This window comes from Schistocerca cancellata, chromosome 6 (genome assembly GCF_023864275.1).
Source record: "Schistocerca cancellata isolate TAMUIC-IGC-003103 chromosome 6, iqSchCanc2.1, whole genome shotgun sequence".
Taxonomy (NCBI): domain Eukaryota; kingdom Metazoa; phylum Arthropoda; class Insecta; order Orthoptera; family Acrididae; genus Schistocerca; species Schistocerca cancellata.
Genome location: NC_064631.1, coordinates 604,972,122 through 604,995,380, shown reverse-complemented (window position 1 = coordinate 604,995,380; position 23,259 = coordinate 604,972,122). Strand labels below are relative to the sequence as shown.

The window sequence follows — 23,259 nt, the reverse complement described above, 5'->3', positions numbered from 1 at the left end:
TTATTAAGATTGTGGGTAAGCCATCAGGAATTAGAAAAAGAACTGAGTGTTTTAAAGCATGTTGCCATGGTGAATGGGTACAGAAGCAATGACATGGTGAAATTTTATAAGAAGATAAAGAAGAAACAAATAAAACAAATAAGTGGAAGTCACTTTGCAGCTGCAACAACAAAATGTACATGGCTTTAAGTTACAATGAAAAGATTTCCAACAAAATTGAGAAATGTTTTTGTAAATCAAACATTAAAACTGGTTATCATCCAAAAACATTTTAAAATACAATCTCCACCATAAAATTTGTAATAATAGGGATAAGTTTCAGTATTCTGGTGAGTACAATATCAAATACAGTGGTGCCCCACTCATCACTAATGATGCCATCTCCCTTTACACTAACACCCCTAATGCCAATGGCCTTGCCACTACTGAACACTCCCTTTCCCAACACCCGATGGATTCCAAAACTATGACCTATCTGGTCACCATGACCAAATGTATTCTCACCCACAGTTAGTACTCATTTGAAGGCATCACCTACAAACAAATCTGGGGTACGACAATGGCACCTGCATGGCACCATCCTATGCCAAACTGTTCATGGGCCATCTAGAGAAATCCTTCCCAAACACCAGGAATCCTAAACCTCATACCTGGTTCAGATTCATTGATGACATTTCGTGATTGGATTGAGGGTGAGAACACCCTGTCCACATTCCTCCAAAACCTCAGCACCTTTTCCCCCATTCGCTTCACGTGATCATCCTCTACCCAAGAAACCACCGTCCTTGATGTTAACCTCCACCTCAAAGATGGGTACATCAGTACCTCCATCCATATCAAATCTACCAACCATCAACAATACCACCACATCGACAGCTGTGACACATTCCATACTAATAACTCCCTTCCATACAGCCTAGCCAGCTCGTCGCATATGTAGTGATGAACAGTCCCTCTCAAAATATGCAGAGGGTGTCACTGAGGCCCTGACAGATGGTAATTACTCTCCCACCCTCGTACAGGAACAGATCTCTCATGCCTTGTCTCTCTAGTCACCCACCAACTCCCAAAGTGCCACTGTCCAGCCACAGAGGAACTTCCCCCTCGTGCCTCAGTACCACCCAGGACTGGAGGAACTGAATCACACCCTCCACAAGGGTTTTGAGTAGCTACTGCCATGCCCTGAAGTTAGGAGTATCTGACCCACTATCCTTCCCACCCCTCCCACAATTGTTTCCCACCACCCACCGAACCTACGCAATATCCTCGTCCATCCTACACAACCCCTACTCTCAACTTCTTGGCACATGGCTCATATCTCTGTAATAGACCTAGATGCAAGACCTATCCCATACATCCTCCCACCACCACCTACTCCAGTCTGGTCTCAAGCATCACCTATCCCATCAAAGGCAAGGCTACCTGTGGAACCAGTTATGTGATCAACAAGCTAAGCTGCAACCAAATGTGCTGCATTTTACGTGGGCATTACAAACAGCAAACAGTCTGTCTGCATGAATGGTCACTGACAAGCTGTGGTCAAGAAACAGCTGGACCATCTTGTCGCTGAGCATGCTGCCCAATGCAGTGTTCTTCTCCTCAGTGACTGCTTCACAGCCTGTGTCATTTGAATTATTACTACCAACTCCAGCTTTTCTGAATTACACAGATGTGAACTCTCCCTGCAATATATCTTACATTCGCATAACCCCCTGGCCTCAACCTTCATTAGTCACTGTCCTTCATCCATGTATCCCCTTTCCTGTTCCCACTTCAGCATTACACAGTTTCCGTTCCACCAACACACGCACAGTCTTTTTACTTCTCTCCTTCTCCACTTCTCCCACCCTCCCCTGCACTCTCCGTCTAATCTCCCAACTGCACCTAGCTTTGCTATCCTCTCACCACCACATATCTGTGTGCTTGTACAACAGCAATTTACTGTCCTCCATTCTTATGCTGCTACTACCTCTCAGTCCCAGCCCCCACCTTATCCCCACCACCCATATTGTTTCTCACATCATGTGCAGTTTTTCGCACCAGTGACAGTGGTCGTGTATGTATGAGTTGTGTTTGTATAAATTTGTGGGTGTTTTGTTTGTGTGTGTGTGTGTGTGTGTGTGTGTGTGTGTGTGTGTGTGTGTGTGTGTGCGTGTGCGTGCGTGTGTGCGTGCATATGCATGCATGCGTGCATGTGCACACATGTGCTCGCACGCATTTGTGTTGTCTACTTCAGAAGAAGGACTTATGGCCTAAAGCTTACTTGTTTATCAGTCTTTTTATTGTGCCTGTCTGTAAAGCAATATCTCCAAGTTATTAAAACTGTACTGCAGAATTAACTTTGATTCTCCTGTGCTAGCATGCAGTGAAGGTACCTGAGGTAATGTAACTTATCTAGTTCCTGGATCTGACAGAAACATATGGAAACACAGCAAAAGTGCACATTGGTCCCTTACGTGGATTCTCTGTGTTATCTCTATTGATACTCAGGGTGGGTGGGGAATCAATATAACCACTGAATACTAAACTTGTAATACATCCTCAATCCTGTAATCCTCCTGATATCAATCCATGCATACCCCGTGCCTCCTCGCTGTCAGAATCAGGTCACCTAGTTGGTACCCTTGCTACATTCCTATCCCATGCTCGTGTAGTCATTCCATCTCAGCCTTCAACCACCCTTCCCCAACCCTCCTTCCTGCTCACACCTCATTTCCCTGCTCACTCACTCCACAGGACACAAAGGATAGGTTGCTACTCACTATAAAGGTGACATAGTGAGTTGCAGACAGGCACAATGAAAAGACTGATACACATTGAGCTTTCAGCCAAAGTCTTCTTCAGAAAAGAAAAGGGGAAGGGGTAGGGATAGCAGGATACAGATGGGGAAAAAGAAGACAGCACTGTCTGGCAGAGCATGCAGGGATTAGATGACAGCAGACCTGGCTGCCAAACACAGGGTTCGGATGCTGTTGGGAAAGGAGGGGAGGGGGAAGGGCGGAAAAGGAGAGGAGCACAGGGAGGGAAAAGACTTGCGGGTACATTAGCAGAGAGTGGCAAACAGTGAGGGTGAGGGTATGTGAATCGGTAAGAAGTAATAGGACAGAGGAGCTGGAAACTATTGGATGGAGGGTGTGGGGACAGTAGGTTACCGCAGGTTGAGTCCAGGATAATTTGGGAGCAAAAAATGTGTTGCAAAGATAACTCCCATTTGTGCAGTTCACAAAATCTGGTGGTGTAGAGGAGGATCTAGATGGCCTGGGCTAACCCTACAATAATATAATGCCAGTACAAGGGAGAATAGACACCAGGACAGTTGGAGATTTGGGCCAATCCAGGAGGCATGCTCAGATACCCAATGTGGTTAAGGCAGCTGCTTGGGAAAGGCAGGAAATTTGGGTTTCAGGCCAAATTTTCATTTGTTCTGAAGTATTGGACAGCTGATGTGGAACCATAAATGCAAGTTGCGAAGCTCATCCATAACTGAATGCGGCTGTTGATCAACAGTGCAGTGTCTCAGACACTGCAGCACAGTATTTCAAGCCATAGCAAGGCAATGACGAGAGAGAAAAGTGTCTCATCATGTTAATATAGCGCAAGCACAAGCGAGAGTTGACACTGGGACAAATGGAGATTTGGGCCACTCCTGGAGATACGATCAGATTGCCACAGTGCAATAAGTGGGAAATCCAAATCCAAGTTCAACTGCCTGACCAGAACAAATTTTCATTTGTTCTGAAATATTCTACAGCTGCTGTGAAGCCAAATCACAATTTGCAAAGTTTATTCTTAATGGACTTTCCATTGTTTAACTTTCTGTTTTGCTTTCTTCACACACCTATTGTTTTCAATTATTTCTCTTTTCAAATTCTTGTTGTACTTTCACTGGGAGACATTTCCAAATAGTATTGTTTATATATTATGCCGTGCTTATTATAAAGTCTAACTTTGTCTGTAGCAGTTGACTTGTCTTGTTTGAGACTGTTTTCTTTGGCCTTTTTACTCTACCAGTAACATATTTTCCTGTCTGTATCAGTAGCATAGTTAAAGAAATACCATTTCTGCATATCTCTAAATAATCATCATTCTATAAGAATATGACTGTGCTATATACTTTAATCTGGTATATCTCGGCATTTTTAAGCAGATTATTGTAGTCTGTAGTTCTACTTTCCTGCCTGATGAATCTGTTTCATTATAGCTTTGTACCTATTTTCTCTCTGCATCATACACATGCATGATCACATACAATAGTCATACAATAGTAAGAAACATAATAACTGTCACTTCCTGTACAATTTCTCTGTTATTTGATAAAATGTGATCAATCTCATTTTAGATGTTTTTGTCCATGATTGTGTTATAGACAAACATGTTGTTCCTCTTGGGAATTTCTGCTGATAAATGTCCCATGTCATTCCTGATATTATTTCCAAAACTTCCCAAGAAGCATCACCATTTAGTTTACATTCTACCTGTGTTAAACTCTTCAGTTATCATCTTTTAGTTGGATTTGCTGTCATTCAGAATCTTCTGGTCATGTTGTAGACGTCTTCTACATCTTCATCAATGACTCATATACAGTTACCATGGAATATGCTTATGCTTATTATTATTATTAAACTGGTATTACTGTTGTCATAATTATTATGATTAAATAAGCCTTGCTGTTCTCTTTAAGATTCTTGGAATATTTGCAATATTGTTTCAAATGTACTACCTACACCAGATTTCAGTTCTATTTGGGCTTTGATTATTCACTGCACGTCTGTTATTTTATTTGATGTTATTTTATGTTCACTAATCCATTTTTGGAACCCAAACGTTTGCAGTTTATTATAAAAGAAAAAAACTCGGTTTCTATGATACAATTAGTTGTTTATACTGTCCAAGTTCCTGTACCAATGTGCCAATGCAGAAGTAACTGGACGTGTTCCATGGCCTGAAATGATAGTGTAGATTTTTCAGTCCACAGCTCTTAATATTCTTTCATTCAACTTGGAATACAAACATTCCAAGAACTCATACATGGCAATAGGGCCTTCGTCAAGACTAACCATGATACACAGGTCTGTCATGGTCTGAATTATTTGGCAAGATATTGCATAGTACTAAACCTCAAGAGAGCCATGCCCTTAGCAGTCTCATCCCAGTCCTGAGTTCTTCTAAATCAGCTTTGGATCAAGATCATCACCCTTTACTGACAATGTTCTAGCAATCCCATTAAGTCAGTATTGTCATTTAGTAGTTAGTATTTGTGTTACTAGTAATATATTTAGTCTAGAGGACTGCAGAGGTAGTCTCACCATTCTGTCTACCATGTCAGTTTGTGGGATGCCCATTCTTATTTATTCCCCATAATGTGATCTGTCAAGATGATAACAGTATGGGTACCAATAGTTAGACAGCGTGAATATGTGAACAAGACTTTGCGATTTTTCCCTAGGTGATTCCCTTTATCCTATCTTAGATGTAACTGAAGGTTTTCTTCCCAGCTCTTAGTATAGTCACCATATGTTGAGACATTTATCCATATGCAGTTAATACAAGCAACAGGCTGTAAGGAAAGATTAAAAGAAGGGAAAAGCTTATATATTTATCTGTACTCTGTTTAGCAAACTTCTCCCTCATTCCAGTTTTAGTTTGTATCATTATAATTACTGTACAACATTTGTACAGAACATACTTTTAGGCCTTTCACTATGTCCATTTGAATGTTTTCTCAGTTAGAGAATGTGAAGCTCCAACATACTATAGATGAACAAGATCGACAACTGAAGTGTCAGCTGGCATATCAAGAAAATTGTGTTACTCGTCAGAATAAGCTAACTGACTCAGTACGAGAATTAAGAAGGTAAAGTATTGTTTTGTATCTGATTTTAATAATAATGGATTTTTTTTGTTTTTCATAAAAAAACCTTCATTTACTCTAATGATAAGTCATACTGAAACATTTCACATGTTTATAGTGTCGATAATATTTAGGCATCTGAGGAATCATTAATTTTACAAGTTGATCACAAAATAAGGTTCAGTTAAATTCATCAAATTCTTGCTAAACAGTGACTTAAAAATATGTGTACACATAGACTACTCTCCAAAGAGTAATTAGAGTTGTATTCAGTTTTGAAACAAAGTAAAAACCTGGTAGTTCATATCTAACACTAGTATACTTTGCACTCTTAAAATCCTACATGATTTGAAGCTTGTAGTTTGAAGTTGTGCAGATTAAAAAATGGGTAAATGTCATGCAGGAAGAAGTACTTCAGTCCACAATTAAATTTAGTTCATTCGTTTGCATAGTCTGTAATTTCAGCATCTTGATATGATGTAGGACATTTAAACCTATTTGATGGACACCAGGCCTTTAGATAGGAAATCTGAGGGACCACCTTAAAATATGTTAAGAACACAGCTTTCAAGAGAACTACCTCTTTTTGCCTAGCCTAACTACACACTCTCTCACAGACACAGATATCAATATGTACACCCCCATGGTTGACTGTTTACGAGTATCTGAGGATGAGGACTAGCAGAAGTTGAAACAAAGGTGGTTACAAGAGCAGAGCATATGCTGAAGAGGAGGTTCCCACCTATGTGGTTGGAAGGAGCTGGTGCTGTAGTGGTGGATCCAAATGCCATGGTAACTGAAGTCACTGGCAGAAACATCTGTATTGTGATGTGCAGCATGTTTAGCCTTTGTATGGGCAAGTTTACTACACACTCTCTCACAGACACAGATATCAATATGTACACCCCCATGGTTGACTGTTTACGAGTATCTGAGGATGAGGACTAGCAGAAGTTGAAACAAAGGTGGTTACAAGAGCAGAGCATATGCTGAAGAGGTGGTTCCCACCTATGTGGTTGGAAGGAGCTGGTGCTGTAGTGGTGGATCCAAATGCCATGGTAACTGAAGTCACTGGCAGAAACATTTGTATTGTGATGTGCAGCATGCTTAGCCTTTGTATGGGCAAGTTTATTGTTAGCCAACACTTGGCAGTGGCTATTTGTGCAGGTGGACAGTTGATAAGTTGTTATTCTCACATAGAATGCTGCCCTGCTGGTATATGAAGTTACAGCTTTTGCACATGGTAATAACCTTGATGGGATAGGAAAAGCCTGAGACTGAATTGCTATAGGAGTGGTGGGTGGTGGCATGGAACAGGAATTATATCTGGGTCATTCACAGGAGAATGGCTCATGAGCTGCAGACTAGAAACAGTAGTGGCAACAGATATCATGTTTGTAAATAAATGTATGACTAGGGCCTCACGTCCGCAGACCGTTAGCTGGGTGCAAGTCTTTCGATTTGATGCCACTTCGGCAACTTGTGCGTCGATGGGGATGAGATGATGATTTTATTATTTATTTTTTTAGCATATGGCTAATACAGACATATCAGAAAATTAAATTACATATATACATATTGACACACAAGAAACTTAAGTTTGTCTTTACAACTGAATATACAGTCCTTCAATCCAGCACACTGCATCTGGATTTGCTAGCAGGAAGTCCTCTTCAGCGCCGTGATAGGCTTGAATCCTGCATTCACTGACAATGTGGTGAACAGTCTGGTGTGGAGCCCTGCAGTCACAGGCTGGATTAGGCAGCTTCTTCCACTTAAGAGAGAGCATCCCTGCATCGGCCATGGATGGTACGGATTCTGTTGAGAGTTGTCCAGGTCTTGCATGGTAGGTCGAATCCTGAGAAGATGTTATGCAGGTGCACATCTGTCACTGCTTCCCACCGACCTTTCCATTCTTCAAGAGGTTTCAAATCCCTGGTAACCATGTCAGCAGCATCGCACAGAGTTGGATGACATGATTTCAGTCTCTTACGATTTAAAAGTGGCAGGTCGCTATGCATGGGTAGGTTAGAATTCCTGAAGATCTTGTGGAATTCTCTCATAAGGGCAGTACATCTGCTTAGATGAGGAGGCATTATGCCGGTTAACAGTGGAAGCCAATAAACTGGAGTAGATGTGATTGCGCCAGATATTATGCACATTGTCATATTCAGCTGGGTGTCATCAAGCCTTGTATGATCACTGATCATCCAAACAGGTGCACAATACTCAGCACTTGAGTACCCCAAGCCCAGAGCTGAAGATCACAGGGAGATTGCTGAAGATCCCCAGGTAGTTCCGCATAGCTTATGGAGGATGTTGTTTCGAGTCCTCAACTTTTGAGCTAAGTTAAGAAGGTGTTGTTTGAAGCATAGTGTACAGTTCAGGATGGCACCAAGATATTTTGGGTTCCAGTTATGGCGAAGAATTCTGTCCTTGAAACTTACTTCCAATTTTATGTTCACCAACTGATTTTTTTAAATGGAAGCAACACACTTCTGTTTTACTCAGACTGGGTTGGAGTCTCCAGATTTTGAACTAATTATCTAATCCAGACAGGTCATTGGTTAGAATCGCTTCTGTTGTCTTCAGTTCCTGGTGTCATACGGCTAGAGGCAGGTCATTGGCATAGCAGTATTTTCTGGACGAAGTGTTAGGTAGATTAGATAGATATAGGTTGAACAGTAATGGTGAGAGAACTGATCCTTGACGCAATCCATTGTTCACCTCCTTTCCTTACTTATGTTGCTTCCGGTGATTACCTGGAACTTTCAATCACTTAGCATGCTGTTAATCAGTCGAGCCATTGTTCTGCAGGGTATGATGTGGAGAAATTTGTAGATAAGGCCTTCCCTCCACACGGTGTTGAAGGCAGCAGTTAGATCAACAAATGCCACAGATGTTTTCTGCTTCATTTGGTATCCTGACTCTATGAAGAATGTGAGAGACAGTACTTGGTCACAGCAGCTACGCTCTGGTCTGAAGCCTGGCTGATCAACTCGAATGTTCTCTAGGATAGCGCTACTTATTGTTTTATATATTAGCCTTTCAAAAAGCTTGTAGCTTTCTACCATGTCGCTGGGTTTGCCAGGTTTCAGAACAGATATTATCTTCGCCTTTTTAAACTCCAATGGAAGTTGATCAGTCAGCAGGATGTCAGTGAAGAATCCTGCCAGCCATTTCTCAGTTTTTCCTCCCATATGGATCAGGAATTCTGGATGGATACCATCGAATCCAGCTGCCTTAAGAGGTTTGAGGTCCTTCAGTCCAGAGTCAATTTATGAAACTGTGAAGGGATGGGTATACTCAGATGAGGGAGATGCCATCTTTTTCAGGTCACGAAGCTGTCATCTGATATGTCTTGTGTGTTTCTTGTCAGCAGGCGCTCTTGAGGTAGTAATGATGTGGAAAGCAATTTGGTCTGGAGTTACTTTGGAATTTTTTCTGCATGCTGGTGCACTTCCTCCCAGTTTTCTCAGAAGACTCCATGCTTTCCTGCTCAAGTGGGTAAAGTCCATATTTTTGACTGCTTGTGCCCATTTCTGCCTCCAAGACATGTCCAAGCTGGACAATAGTTCCATAGCTATTTGTGGGTCACCACTTTGCTGGAAGTGTTGGTACAGTGTTTCACTTTCATCATTCCAGCCTGGATGATTGTTAGGACAACACAACACCCAGTCCCTGAGCGGAGAAAATCTCTGACCCAGCCGGGAATCAAACCTGGGCCCTTAGGATTGTCATTCTGTTGCACTGACCACTCAGCTACTGAGGATGGACATCATGTTGGTTAGGTGACAATAGAACTCCACCATGGAGATGAGGGTAGGATTTTGGGTTTGATACAGCCCTATTTTCAGAGCTAGATGAAAGGAGACAAAGCCCTGGCAAAATGTGGTTGAATTAAGACTTGGTTCACAATTGGGTAGTAAGGGTAGTACTGACCAGTGGCTAGTTCATAGTGTTGATGAGTTTGTTACTGTCAGATCAAGAAATACATTTCTGGACCAGAAGGGAACTATCTGTCTGCAAAGGCTCTAGCAACTATGTGGAAAGCTCCTGTTTCTAACTTATTGCAGATAAATGCCTATTGTTTCTGAGACTGTAGGGAAAGAACTTTGTGACACAAGGTCTCATGACTATGAGATTGGTCGCACTGTTGATATGTGGTTTATTTGATATGAAGAGAGGTTTCCACAGATCCATCAGAGAAGTGGAGATGGACAGCCAGGAAGACAGCTTATTGTTTTGAGAAGATGCAAGTGAAGGTGATTTGGGGATATATGTTAATATTCTGAAGGGAGGAATAGATGATGTTCTTGCTGTCGATCCAGATCATAAAGATGTAACCTTTAGGTGTTCCATAAAACTTTGGCATATGATGGTGTGTTATGAGTACTTGAGCATTTCTGGAGGTATATTTGTAAATATAACTGCAAAGTGAAAGTAATTGTGGATTGTATGTAGGTAGTTAAAATGGTCGATGAGCCACTACTTCCGCTGAATAGGTCAGCTGTCCACTGTACACAGGAGGCCGCTACATGGGTAGCAGGGGCTGTGTGGCATGGACTTGGGCGGTGTTTTAGGTTAGAGGGTCTTGTGAAAACACAAAAGGGCTTCAGTCACAGAGGGTGCAGCCGAACACAGGAAGAACGTAGATACAGGAACCATTGGTATAACAGTTGTTAATTGTCATAGCTGTGTTGGGAAAGTACCAGAGCTCCAAGTGCTAATAGAAAGCACTGATGCTCAAATCATTATAGGCACTGAAATCTGGCTAACGCCAGATATAAGCTCAGCCGAAATTTTTGCGAAGAACCTAATGGTGTTCTGAAAGGGTAGGATAAACATGGTTGGTGGTGGCACGTTAGAAGTAGTTTATCTTGCCGTGAAATTGAAGTAGATAGTTCCTGTGAGTTAGTATGGGCAGAGGTCATTGTTGGCAACCAGAATAAAATAATAATTGGATACTTTTACCGATCTACCAATTCAGATGATACAGTTGCTGATTATAGTTGGTGGTGACTTTAATTTACCCTCGATATGTTGGTGAAAATACATGTTTAATTCTGGAGGTACACATAAAACATCATCCGAAATTGTGCTAAACGCATTCACTGAAAATTATTTTGAGTAGTTAGTTCATGAGCCCACACGAATAGTAAATGTTTGTGAAAACACACTTACCTTTTAGCAACAAATAATCCTGAGTTAATAATGAGCATCAAAACAGATATGGGGATTAGTGAACACATGGTTGTCACAGTGAGATTGAATATTGTAATCCCCAAATCTTCCAAAAACAAATGAAAAATATACCTATTCAGAAAAGCAGATATAAATTCACTTGACACCTTCCTGAGAGACAATCTCCACTCCTTCCAAATTAATAATATAAGTGTAGACCAGATGTGGCTTGAATTCAAAGAAATAGTATCAACAGCAATTGAGGGATTTATACCAAATAAATTAAAAAACAATGGAGCTGATCCTCTTTGGTCCACAAAATAGGTCAGAACACTCTTGCAGAAACAATAAAAAAAATGCCAAATTTAAACAGATGCAAAATCCCCAAGATTGGATATTTTTTACAGAAGCTCAAAATTTAGCGTGGACTTCAATGTGAGATGCTTATAACAGCTTCCACAATGAAACTTTGTCTTGAAACCTGGCAGAAAATCCAAAGAGATTCTAGTCATATGTGAAGTATGTTAGCGGCAAGAAACAACCAATGCCTTCTCTGCGCAATAGCAAAAGAGATACTGTCGAAGACAGTGCTGCCAAAGCAGAGTTACTAAACACAGCCTTCTGAAATGCCTTCACAAAAGAAGATGAAGTAAATATTTCAGAATTCGAATCAAGAACGGCTGCCAACATGAGTAACATAGAAGTAAATATCCTCAGAATAGGGAAGCAACTCAAATCACCTAATAAAAGTAAGTCTTCTGGTCCAGACTGTATACCAATTAAGTCCCTTTCAGAGTATGCTGATGTATTAGCTACATACTTAATAATCATATACAACAGTTTGCTTGATGAAAGATCAATACCAAAGACTGGAAAGTTGCAAAAGTCACATCAATATTCAAGAAAGGTAGTAGGAGTAATCCACTTAATTACAGGCCCATATTGTTAACATCAATATGCAGCAGGATTTTGGAACATATATTGTGTTCAAACATTATGAATTACCTCGAAGAAAACAGTCTATTGACACACAGTCATCATGGGTTTAGAAAACATTGTTCATGTGAAACACAACTCGCTCTTTATTCAGATGAAGTGTTGAGTGCTATTGACAGTCAATTTCAGATCGTTTCCGTATTTCTGAATTTCCAGAAGGCTTTTGACATTGTACCACATAAGCGGCTTGTAGTGAAATAGCATTCTTACAGAATATTGTCTCAGTTATGTGACTGGATTTATGATTTCCTGTCAGAGAGGTCGCAGTTCATAGTAACTGACGGAAAGTCATCGAGTAAAACAGAAGTGATTTCTTGCGTGCCCCAAGGTAGTGTTATAGACCCTTTGCTGTTCCTTATCTATATAAACGATTTGGGAGACAATGTGAGCAGCCGTCTTGGATTGTTTGCAGATGACGCTGTCATTTATTGACTAAGAAAGTCATCATAAGATCAAAACAAATTACAAAACGATTTAGAAAAGCTATCTGAATGGGGGAAAATTGGCAGTTCACCCTATGTAACGAAAAGTGTGTGGTCATCCACATGAGTGCTAAAAGGAATCTCTTACACTTTTGTTACACAATAAATCAGTCAAATCTAACTGAATATCTAGGAATTACAATTATGAACAACTTAAATCAGAAGGAACACATAGAAAATGTTGTGGGGAAGTCAAACCAAAGACTGTGTTTTATTGGCAGGACACTTAGAGAATGTAACAGATCTACTAAGGAGACTGCCTACACTACTCTTGTCCATCCTCTTTAAGAATGCTGTTGCACAGTGTGGGATCCTTACCAGATAGGACTGACGGAGTGCATTAATAAAGTTCAAAGAAGGGCAGCACGTTTTGTATTATCGCAAAATGTGGGAGAGAGTGTCACTGAAATGATACAGGATTTGGGCTGGACATCATTAAAAGAAAGGCGTTTTTCATTACAACGGAATCTTAATCACCAACTTTCTCCTCCGAATGCAAAAATAGTTTGTTGATGCCGATCTACATAAGGAGAAACAATCACCACGATAAAATAAGGGAAATCAGAGCTCGTACGGAAAGATATAGGTGTTTGTTCTTTCTGCGCACCATGTGAGATTGGAATAATAGAGAATCGTGAATGTGGTTCAATGAACCCTCTGCCAGGCACTTAAATGTGATTTTTAGAGTATCCGTGTAGATGTAGAAGGCATTTTGTTTAGTGTCACAAAGACACTGGGAAAACCATAAGCCCGAGGAATGCTTCTGTTCAGGGACACAGCATCATCAGAAGTCTGGCATTAATGAGACAGGATCTGTGAAAAGGCAGTGGAGGAAGTGATCCATGCCTGGGTTGTAGGAAAGGAGAGTGTTGACAATAGATTGAAGATACTGATCAAGCAAGGTAGATGATCTTTCTTCGAGGATCTTTTTGTGAGGGTATTATAGTCACTCACTGTAGAGTGACCATTAGGAAGATGGGTGGAGCTTGGTTTGATGAGCATTGGAAGCAGATAAAGTATGAATGTACAAGTTAGGCTTTTTTCTGATGTGGCGGGGGAGATGAATTCATATATAGACAAAACAAATGAAACACTCAAAAGGGAAAGAGAAAATGAAAAGAAACTTCTCGGGTTGAGAGGGCATGTGATGTTTTCCCAGTGATTACAAAACTGAAAGAAATTTACAATGAACTTAGCGGTGTGAGCCCACTTGCTATTAAGATGTAACATCCCATCTGGCGTGGATGCATGCCCTAATTCGGTTAGGAAGTGTGGTGTAGAGCTGTTACATCCTCTTCTGGGACAAGCTGGCCAACAACTGTTGTAACTGGCCATTGATATCTGGGTGCTGACAATGCTATTCATCAGCAGTCACGGTCACGGTACCACTCCAAATGCAGTAATTTGTGTTTTGGTGTTAATGACAGCCTATGCATGATACGGTAATTCTCTTGACTAACTGCTGCTAGTCTCTGGCCAATGGTGCGGAATGACACAGAATGTTGCAGTGGATCTCTTACTTGTTCTTGGATGGTAGGCACTGATTTGAAGGTGTTAACGATGCAGTTGGTGCAATCCTCACTTGTCATCATCTGGTAGCTTGACTGTGAGTATGTCTGCCTTCACATTCCTGTGCAGTTCAACATCAGGCCATTGTCACATCTGAATGCCCTCATATCTTGATAATGCATGTTTCAATCAGTGTAGTTCAACATCTAATGCTGTTCACACCCCATGTATACCCTACTAGGGCTGTTAAAAAACTAAACATGAACAGTCCTAATACTCTGTTGGCCATTCTATCTGTCATAGAGAATTGGCAGCTTAATTATTTATGTACCCACTGATGGTGTACACATGTAGAAAGTTACATTGGCAGCTGACCATGTTTTCTGGGTGCAGCAGCTAGAACAACCTTCTGAACATTTAGTCTGTTATGTTTATGTGAAACCTAGCTATCAGATGTTGGTGAATTCTTGCCTTTCCTTTTATTATGTTACTACCCAACTTTTCCAAAAGGCCATACTTTTAAACAACAGATTGCCACATTAAACAAATGATATTCTGCTGTCATATATATCAGAAGGATTCTGGGTCACAATAATAATAATTGGCTAGTCTGTCATACAACAGTGACAACAAAATGTAAGCATTTTGAAACCAGTCATATGTTCTTAATGCAAATCCAAATTAATCATCACAAAAATTATTGTCTGTTTTGCACTGTTTTAAATAAATGTTGCTTAAACTATATTGGCTCATTGTATGTGTTTGTAATTGCCATTTGTAGTCAAATGCAGAAATTAGAAGAAGACTACCACAGACTTCAAAGTTCTGTTGAGGCTACAAAGAAACTTAGCTCACAAGTACAGCTTTCTGCAGAACACATTACCTTCTTGCATGAAAAGGAGAGGAGCAAGACTGCATCCCTCGAAAAAAAGATTGTAGCCCTTGAAGGTAAGTCAGTAGAGAAGAATCTATGGATACACGCATTTTTAGAGTTAGTGAAATAGAAGTTAATTACTTACATCCAATTGCATATATTGTCATTTCATAGAGAAATAATAGTTTATTTGTTGCATTATTGATTGATTCATTCATTTGTCTATTAATCTGTGAAACAATTTGAAACAGCAGTGATTAATGTTTTATGTTGGTGATCGAATGTTGTAGCAGCCTAATGTTTTATTTGAAAGACTATGACTGAGGCGATAAGTGGGGATCATTTTTAACTGCTGTGAAAGTTGTTTCAGTCAGATTTTGGCTGCCCAAAAATGCTACATTCAAAGAATAGATGTTTTTCATTAATCAAGGTCATGCAAGTTTGCACTTAGTTTTAGCTCCCCATGCAGGGTGCATGGCATGGCATTTACAGTGAAATTTCTAAAGTGTCCATAAAAGATTGAACAGTGGAGGTTCTTGTCAGTGACTGCAACTTCATATTCACAGGTGATGTCATTTCTATGACTAGATATAATCCTTGATACCATGTAAGAATTTTTCTCATTTTGCCCTTTGGTGTCTAGGGGTTCACCAGCACAACCCACTGACTGAGTTTATACTTGGGTAGTTTAACAACACATTATCCCATTTTTTCTTGCTGATCAAGCACTTTCATATTCAATTTCTTTACTTGTTTCCGCACATCCCACACAATATATTCCCAGGCTTCTTCATTGAGTCCCCATTTTTCCCAACTTTAGCTGTAAACACTTTGAAAGCCAATGAAATCTTTCTACCATATACCACTTCAAATAGCGAGAATCCAGTGCTTTCGTGCTCTTTAGGATTGTATGCAGCTGTGACATAGGGCAGATAAACATCCCAGTCATTGTAATTGCTGTTCACATAATAACCTAACATTTTGCTGATAGCACAATGAACACATTCTGTTCTTATATTTGAATGAGGGTGGAAGGGACTAGTTATTAGTTTCCAGATTCACAATAGATGACACAGCTGCTTAATCAGTTTGGCCTGGAAGTTAGTGTTCTGATCTGTAATTTTGTTTTGGGAATGCCAAACTTGAATAACCAGTTGTTTACCACTGCCTGTGCCATGGTAAGTACTTGTTTATTTGGGATTACAATTGTTTCAAAATAATGTGAAAAGTGGTCCGTGATGGTTAAAATGTAGCAGTTGCTCACCAGTGTTAGGTTGAATGAACCCAAAATGTTGATTCCCACTGTTTAAAATGGCTCGGCTGCCTCGGGTAATCTTTGCTGCAGTATTTGTTGATGACTGAGATTGGCACATTGTGCCCATGGTATGCAGTTCCTCACACGCAGGTCTACTTCTTGTCTCCCGTTCCTCTACCACTATTGTTCAGTTATTCAGTGATAAGTTGTTCTTCGTCGTCCATGATCTGATAATACATGATCGTGAGCTTCCTTCAACACTTCAACTGTCAGTGCTGTGGGTACCAAAATACATGGCACGAACTTTATCATCCTATACAATAGCTTATTGTGTTTAATTAAATTCACTTAATTTTAGTGCCCAACAAGTTAATCTGCATGAAGGATCCTTCAACTGTAATAACCATTTTAATGCAGCATGCTCTGTTATGACTTTGACTTTCCTAACATATAGGTAACAGTGACAATAGCTTTAAGTAATTCCATTCAGCTTCATTTAACAGCCTCAATGAATATGCTACTGGTTGTTCCACGCCATTCAAATCTTGACTTAGAATGCATCCTGTCACCTGGTTGCTTGCAACACAAAACAGGAGACATTCTCTCTCATAATTTGGGTACCAGGCTAGTTGTTAGCATCTCTTTCAGTTGCTCAAATGCAGTTTGACAGTCAGTTGTCCACTGGTATTTTATATCATTTTTTAACAAAAGAGTTAATGGTTCAGTGATTTCACCAAACTCTTTGACAAATTTTCTATGGTAATTACATAAATCTAATAATGATTGGAGTTTTTTCACAGTTTGTGGTGGTAAGAAATCAGGGACAACACATATCAAACTTGCGGCAAGGTTCACACCATCTCAACTAATCACATGACCTTAATAGTTCACCTTTGTGGACACACAGTGACACTTTTCAATATATAACATTCAGCGTACTAAAAACTGCCCCTATAGCGCTTCCTCCATCTGTTGTGTATGCTGCTCAAGACCTTTAGAAAACACAACAGACCATACACTGATGTGGTTTTAATCCCCTTAACACTCCATTTAATTGCCATTGGATTGTATCTGGTGCATTCTCAAGCTCAAATGCCATCTGCTGAGTTTGGTAGTGTCCCTATGGAATGGTAAATTAGGTCATTGTCTGATCTTCTTGAAACCACTTCCAACTGGTGATACCCCTCTTTAAATTTGTTGTGGAGAAGTATTTACATTGACCCAGGTTGCCAAATCTTTCAATTATATTTGTAATACAATATGCTTCCATCATGGTTCTTGTGTTCAGATATTGGGAACTGCAACAAAACCTGTGTTTGTCCGTCCTGTCTGATGATTTTTAGGCACAGTGACAATATGTGCTTCCTATCGACTATCTCTATCCTCCATATTCCATCCTTGATTTATGAATTCCTCCATTACCATTTGCAAGTACCAAAGTGTATGGTATGGCTTCTTGTAAACAGAAGATTTATCCCTCAACAGGATTTTATGCTGTCATGGGCACCACAGAGAATGGACCACAAGGACTGAACAAATCTGCAAATAATATTGACAGTGTTTACATATCTATCCTATATTTCCATTTTAAATGCTGTTCATTTTCATGTAATGCAGATGTATTGAAGATTTGCTTGCGACAAAGGTCTCCATGCATGCTTTCTAAATCTTCCACATCTGGGATGTGCAGATTGACAATTAATAATCCTTTTGGCCGAGCCACTTCATCAGAGCCAAAATTATCCACACTCAAGAGACAAAACAGTGTGATGTATCAATTTTGTCACTGTGTTCAAATGGCTCTACAACAAACAATATATCATTCAGTATGTCAGTACCCACACTCGCCCAGAGCAATTTTCCCATACCTATTGGTGCTCTGTCATGCAAATTGAGCCTAAAAGAACACGTATGCCATTTATTTTGCTTCCACTTCCACAATCCGCGAACCTTGCGACAATGTTTTATTTGCAGTGGTTGTCCCCAGAGGCAACAGTGTCCCACAGGGTTCAGTGGTGCTCTGTGAAAGATCAACTTCTTTGTGATGCTGTTTCAGAAAATCCAGCCCAAGGATTGTGTATTACTTTCGTCCAATATGCAAACTGAGCAGTGTTGATTCCAGTGATTTATCATGATATCACTCTCCTTGCTTTTTACTCTGACAGTTCCGCGCACTATATCCCATCATCCTATCACCCTCTTTGATTTTTACTCTGACAGTCCTCTGCACGATGCCCCACCACCCTGTCACTCTCTTTGCTTTTTACTCTGACAATCCCTCACATGATGCACCACCATCCTGCACTTGTAGCATATCAGTTGATGGCATAGTTCCTGAATGTGATTCACACTTACAGCACTTTACATCTGAGGAAAAAATACTCTGATTACCCTGCACCCAAGTTACCATGTCTACATCCTCCAGTTGCTTAGCAACCTTAATGGCAGCAGTCAGATCCTATTGATTTTCCATCAATACCCTCCTTGGTGTATTGGGTGGAAGTCCTCTCAAAAACATATCTAGCACTCTGTGTTCTGCCTCTTGCAGAATAATTTATCTGCCTCATGGGACTGTGTTAACTCATACATTTGCACACTGATTTTCCTAATCATATCAAAGAATGTTTCCAGCAACTCTTTTCATTTCCGGGACATCTCAAGTTACTCCTTAAAAAAAATATAGCACTATTTTGCTTGTGGTAGCACTAATAGTCTCTTCTTGAGTTGTTCAAATTTTTGTGCTTTATTCAACCCCTCAAGATCCATGACACACATCTTTGCCTCACTCACCAATCGTAGCTTGCTCGTGTGCAGATGTACCTTGCCCAAACAATTATCCAGACTAGCAACAGCTTCCAGATTGTAGGTAAATGCAGACACATCCTCATTCACTTTACTAGAAAAAGGAGCCACTAGACTAGCTGCAATGTGATCCACAGAAGGAACAGGTCCACTTAATGAAGCTTGTGCATGTAGCATCTTATTTAGTTCACTGTGTCCACGTGCATTACCTGCTGTTGAAGTGTCCACCTGCCTTTGTAATGTGTTGTCCCTCTCCAATAGTTTGGTGATGTGCTTCACGAAAGATTCAGCTGGTTCCTGCATCATCATTGCTTGTGTTTGTAGCATTTGTGTAACCTCTATGAAAAAATACAATACACATAAAGTACACTGCACATCAACAAAGCAAGGACAGCTACCACAAACATTTAGGCATAAGTGAAAAAAAATAGAGTAATCCTTGTGATGGAACATAGCCCATTGAGACTCTGAGCATTGATGTGCCTCTTGCCCATAATGTCGGAAAGTATTGCACGTAGCTGGTACTGCCGGCATACACAGCAGTTCATGACCCACAAAATTATAATGCTGGCCTCTCACTGGCTATGAATAAATAGTACTGCAACAAATCTGTAGGTCACTCAGGTTTCACAAATTGTACCTTCAAGTTCCTGTGCACATCAATCTATCCTTGGCTGTGTACAAAACAGAAGAAAAAGGTCACACAAATAAAAAAAACCTCACTTACCAAAGCTGTATTGCTGAACTGCACATTATGGCTGGACCCTGGATCCGGCTGCAGGTGTCAGTAACCATTTCTGATACCACTTATAGAGCTCAGGGTGGCAAGCTTCCTGTGGTGGTTGGTGGAAGCAGGTTGACAGAGCTCAGGAGGCCAGTAAATCATCACCACAGGTGGGTTAGCAGTGGAGTGGTGATGCTGGCAGCAGCTGAGGTAGGCCCACAAGTGACCCACCAGTTGGTGGGCACTTAGTTGGCAGCAGTTGCCTCAATGCGAACAGCAGGGCCGCAGCTAGCAGTGTCAGGTTCTGGAGGTAGTGACTAGTTGATCTATGTAGACTCATAGAACATTGTAGGATTGCTCATCAGAGCTGGAGGCTGGCTGCAATACCTGTGTCTAAAAATGAAGATTGTTTATATGGGCTTGACCCATCCCTGTTTTGATGAAGCATCAGTTCCTAACCCATAAGCCACAACAAAGCCATGACTTAGACGTAAGGCAATCATGTCACCCATGCCACAGCAGCTCTGACTTTCTGCTGCATAAATACTGTTAAGCCCCTGGTTCCTCTGCTTGGCTGTAGCATGTGGTAACCACTTCGAAGACAGTACTTGTTGTATCAGCTGTATAACTTCACCTGGCCATCCCAAGCTGACCTGCTTCCAATAAATCTTGCATTCATCCAATAAATCTTGCATTAGCTGTGGATAGTGTCCCAGTTTTACCTAGCTGTGCCAAGTAAATTAATTGCGGCACAACAGTACACACATTGCATATTAAAACAAGATGACATTACCGTTGCTTGCGTTCAGGATGTATCTAATAATTATAAATCTTTTACACAAAGTGATAGATCATAAACAAAAATAGAAACAGCAATAATTTGGCAATAGTTCAGTACTATTTACCAAAGATTACATTTATATTTTCCAGTTTCCTTCAGAAGGAAGTTTATAGTTTCCCTCACTTTTGGGCTTGAAAAGTACCGTCATAAGCGCAGAATATTGTCTCATGATTCAACATGAAACTTAATAAATATACAATACTCCCTACGTTACACAAGCAGTATAAAGGCCTGATATGGCAGAAAGTATCACATGACTCAATTTCACGCAATCAATAAGTGCCCGTACAGAGCTTGGTGAAGTTGTGTGGTCTGTGCCATCTGTGGTGCAGTGAGATAGGACAGCACTGATGCTGAACTGAGATGTGTGTGCTGGAAACTTCCCCAAAAAGCATTGTAGCTTAAAAAGTTTGGTAGGTTAGTTAATGCGAACAGTGTCACTGAGATGACATTACGTCAATGTATTGTCATCTTTGCTGAGAACATGGTGCAGCTGTTCAATATGGTCTTTAAAAATAACATATGTTTGTAGGTTACAGTGGAAGGTAGCAGCTTGGTGATGAGAAAACGAGATGTGAGGATTGGTTAGATTGATGAGTTTTGCCTGAGACAATAATGTTATCTCAGTAGTTTTCACAGCATGGGATATCAGCTGTTAGTTATTTCAGATGGTGTTGAAAAATGGCTGGAGTTGATATATGAAAGGAATGTACTTAAGGGGATATAATCCAAAAGATGTAATCAGAACAACAATATGTTGACACTCTAGACCCTACGGAACTTGCAAGTATGCATCTTCCAGATCAATTTAGAAAAGTATTACCCAGTTACCAAACTAGAATGCAGCTTGTCATGCTGTAGGATGGGATGTGAATTGATAGTGACTTAAGTATTGATTGTAGCCTTAAAATCAATTTAAATACATGCTTGGGTTAGGATGTCATTGATGTATCCCAACCTGGATTAAAAAAGGGGTGCATATTTTTGACAGACCTGAATATTTTTAGAGGGACTGGAGTTATACATGAAACTGACAGGATTCAAGATTGAGAAAACATAGAGTGGAAGATGTGTAGCCGACATATGTTTGCAGCTATGGTGTCTTGAAGCCTGTTCAGTCCAGGGAGTGTTGGACTTGATGGTATGTCATTTGTGTTGTGACCGTGCTGCATACATGAAAGGCTTGTTTGTTATATGTAACAATCTTATGAGTTGATGTCTGCAGTATACATCTACATCTACATCTACATCTACACTTATACCCCACAAGCTACCTTACAGTGTTTGGAAAAGTGTACTTTGGGTACCACTGTTAACCCCTTTTCCTGTTCCAGTTGTGAATGGTGTGGAGAAAGAAAGATTGCTGGTAAGCCTCCATGTGAGCTTGAATCTCTCTGATTTTACTGTTATGGTCTTTACAAGAGATTTACATAAAAGGAAGCAATATATTGGTTGACTCTTGTAGGAACATATGCTCTCGAATGTTCATGATGTTTTTATATTTACTAAATGAATCTATAATGAAATGTGCTGTTCTTCTTTGGATCTTCTCTGTTTTCTCTACCAATCCTATCTGGTGCAGTATTCAAGCATTGGTCAAATGAGGATTTTGTAAGCTACTTCCTTTGTGAGTGGGCTACATTTCCTGAGAGTCTTCCAATGAATCTCAATCTGACATTTGCATTGCCTGTGATTAGTTTTATGTGGCCATTCCAATTTAAATCACTCTGTGCACATTATCCTCGATATTCTATGTATATGACTGCTACTAGTAATTGTTCTGCAATCTTGTAAACATACAATAATGTATCTTTTTCTCTATTTATGTGATTACTTATCTTGAGAATCAGTTGCCAGTCCCTGTACCAAGTGTTTGTCCTCTGTGGCTCTTCCTGCAATTTGCTACAGTTTTCTTACATTATGACTTCTCTGTATACAGTAGTATCATCCACAAAAGCCCCACAGAACTTCCAGTGTTGCACAATAAGCCATTTATAAGTATTGTGAAAAGTAATGGTCCCATAACACTCCCTTGGAGTATGCTCGAAGTTAGTTGTATCTCTGATGATTTCTCTCAATTGAGAATGACATGCTGTGTTCTGTTTTCTAGAAACTCTTCATACAGTCACACAGATGGTCTGATATTTCATATGCTCATATTTTGTTCACTAGGTGGCAGTGTGGAACTATTGAATGATGCCTTCAAGAAGTCAAGGAACATGCCGTCACACTGGGTGCCAGTATCTACTGCTTTTTGGGTCTGGTGGATGAATAAAGTGATTCAGGTTTCACGCTCTCATTTTCAGTGCTCATGTTGAATCCTACAGAGGAGATTTTCGTTCTCTAGAAATTCTGTAATATGAGAGCGTAAAACATGTTCCAAAATTCTACAACAAACTGATGTCAGAGATATAGTCCTATAGTATTGTGTGTCTGTTCAATGACCCTTCTTGAAAATGGGAAATGACCTGCACTTTTTTTCAATCATTAGAAACGCTTCAGTCCTTCAGCAACCTATGTGAGTTTTTTTCATGTACTCTATCATATTGGTATCTCATATTGGTATCTCCTGAGGTTCAGTGGCCTTTCCTCTGTTGAACAACTTTAATTGTTGCTCACTTATCCCATAATCATCAACTTGACATTTGTGTGATGATTTAAAGGAGGAACTACAATGTGATCTTCCTCAGTGAAACAATTTTGGAAAAAAACTTAAATATTTTAACCTTCTCTGTGTCATC

The 23,259-nt window shown here is 40.2% G+C and overlaps 1 protein-coding gene across 1 annotated transcript in view; it reads left to right on the top strand.

Annotated features, from left to right (window-relative positions):
* LOC126088113 (golgin subfamily A member 8Q-like) overlaps positions 1–23,259 on the top strand; it is a 202,781-nt gene that overhangs the window by 83,794 nt on the left and 95,728 nt on the right. Inside the window, exons 4-5 of the mRNA XM_049906211.1 lie at positions 5,727–5,854; positions 14,804–14,970. Coding sequence (XP_049762168.1) covers positions 5,727–5,854; positions 14,804–14,970 — 295 coding nt within the window. The remainder of the gene's footprint in view (positions 1–5,726; positions 5,855–14,803; positions 14,971–23,259) is intronic.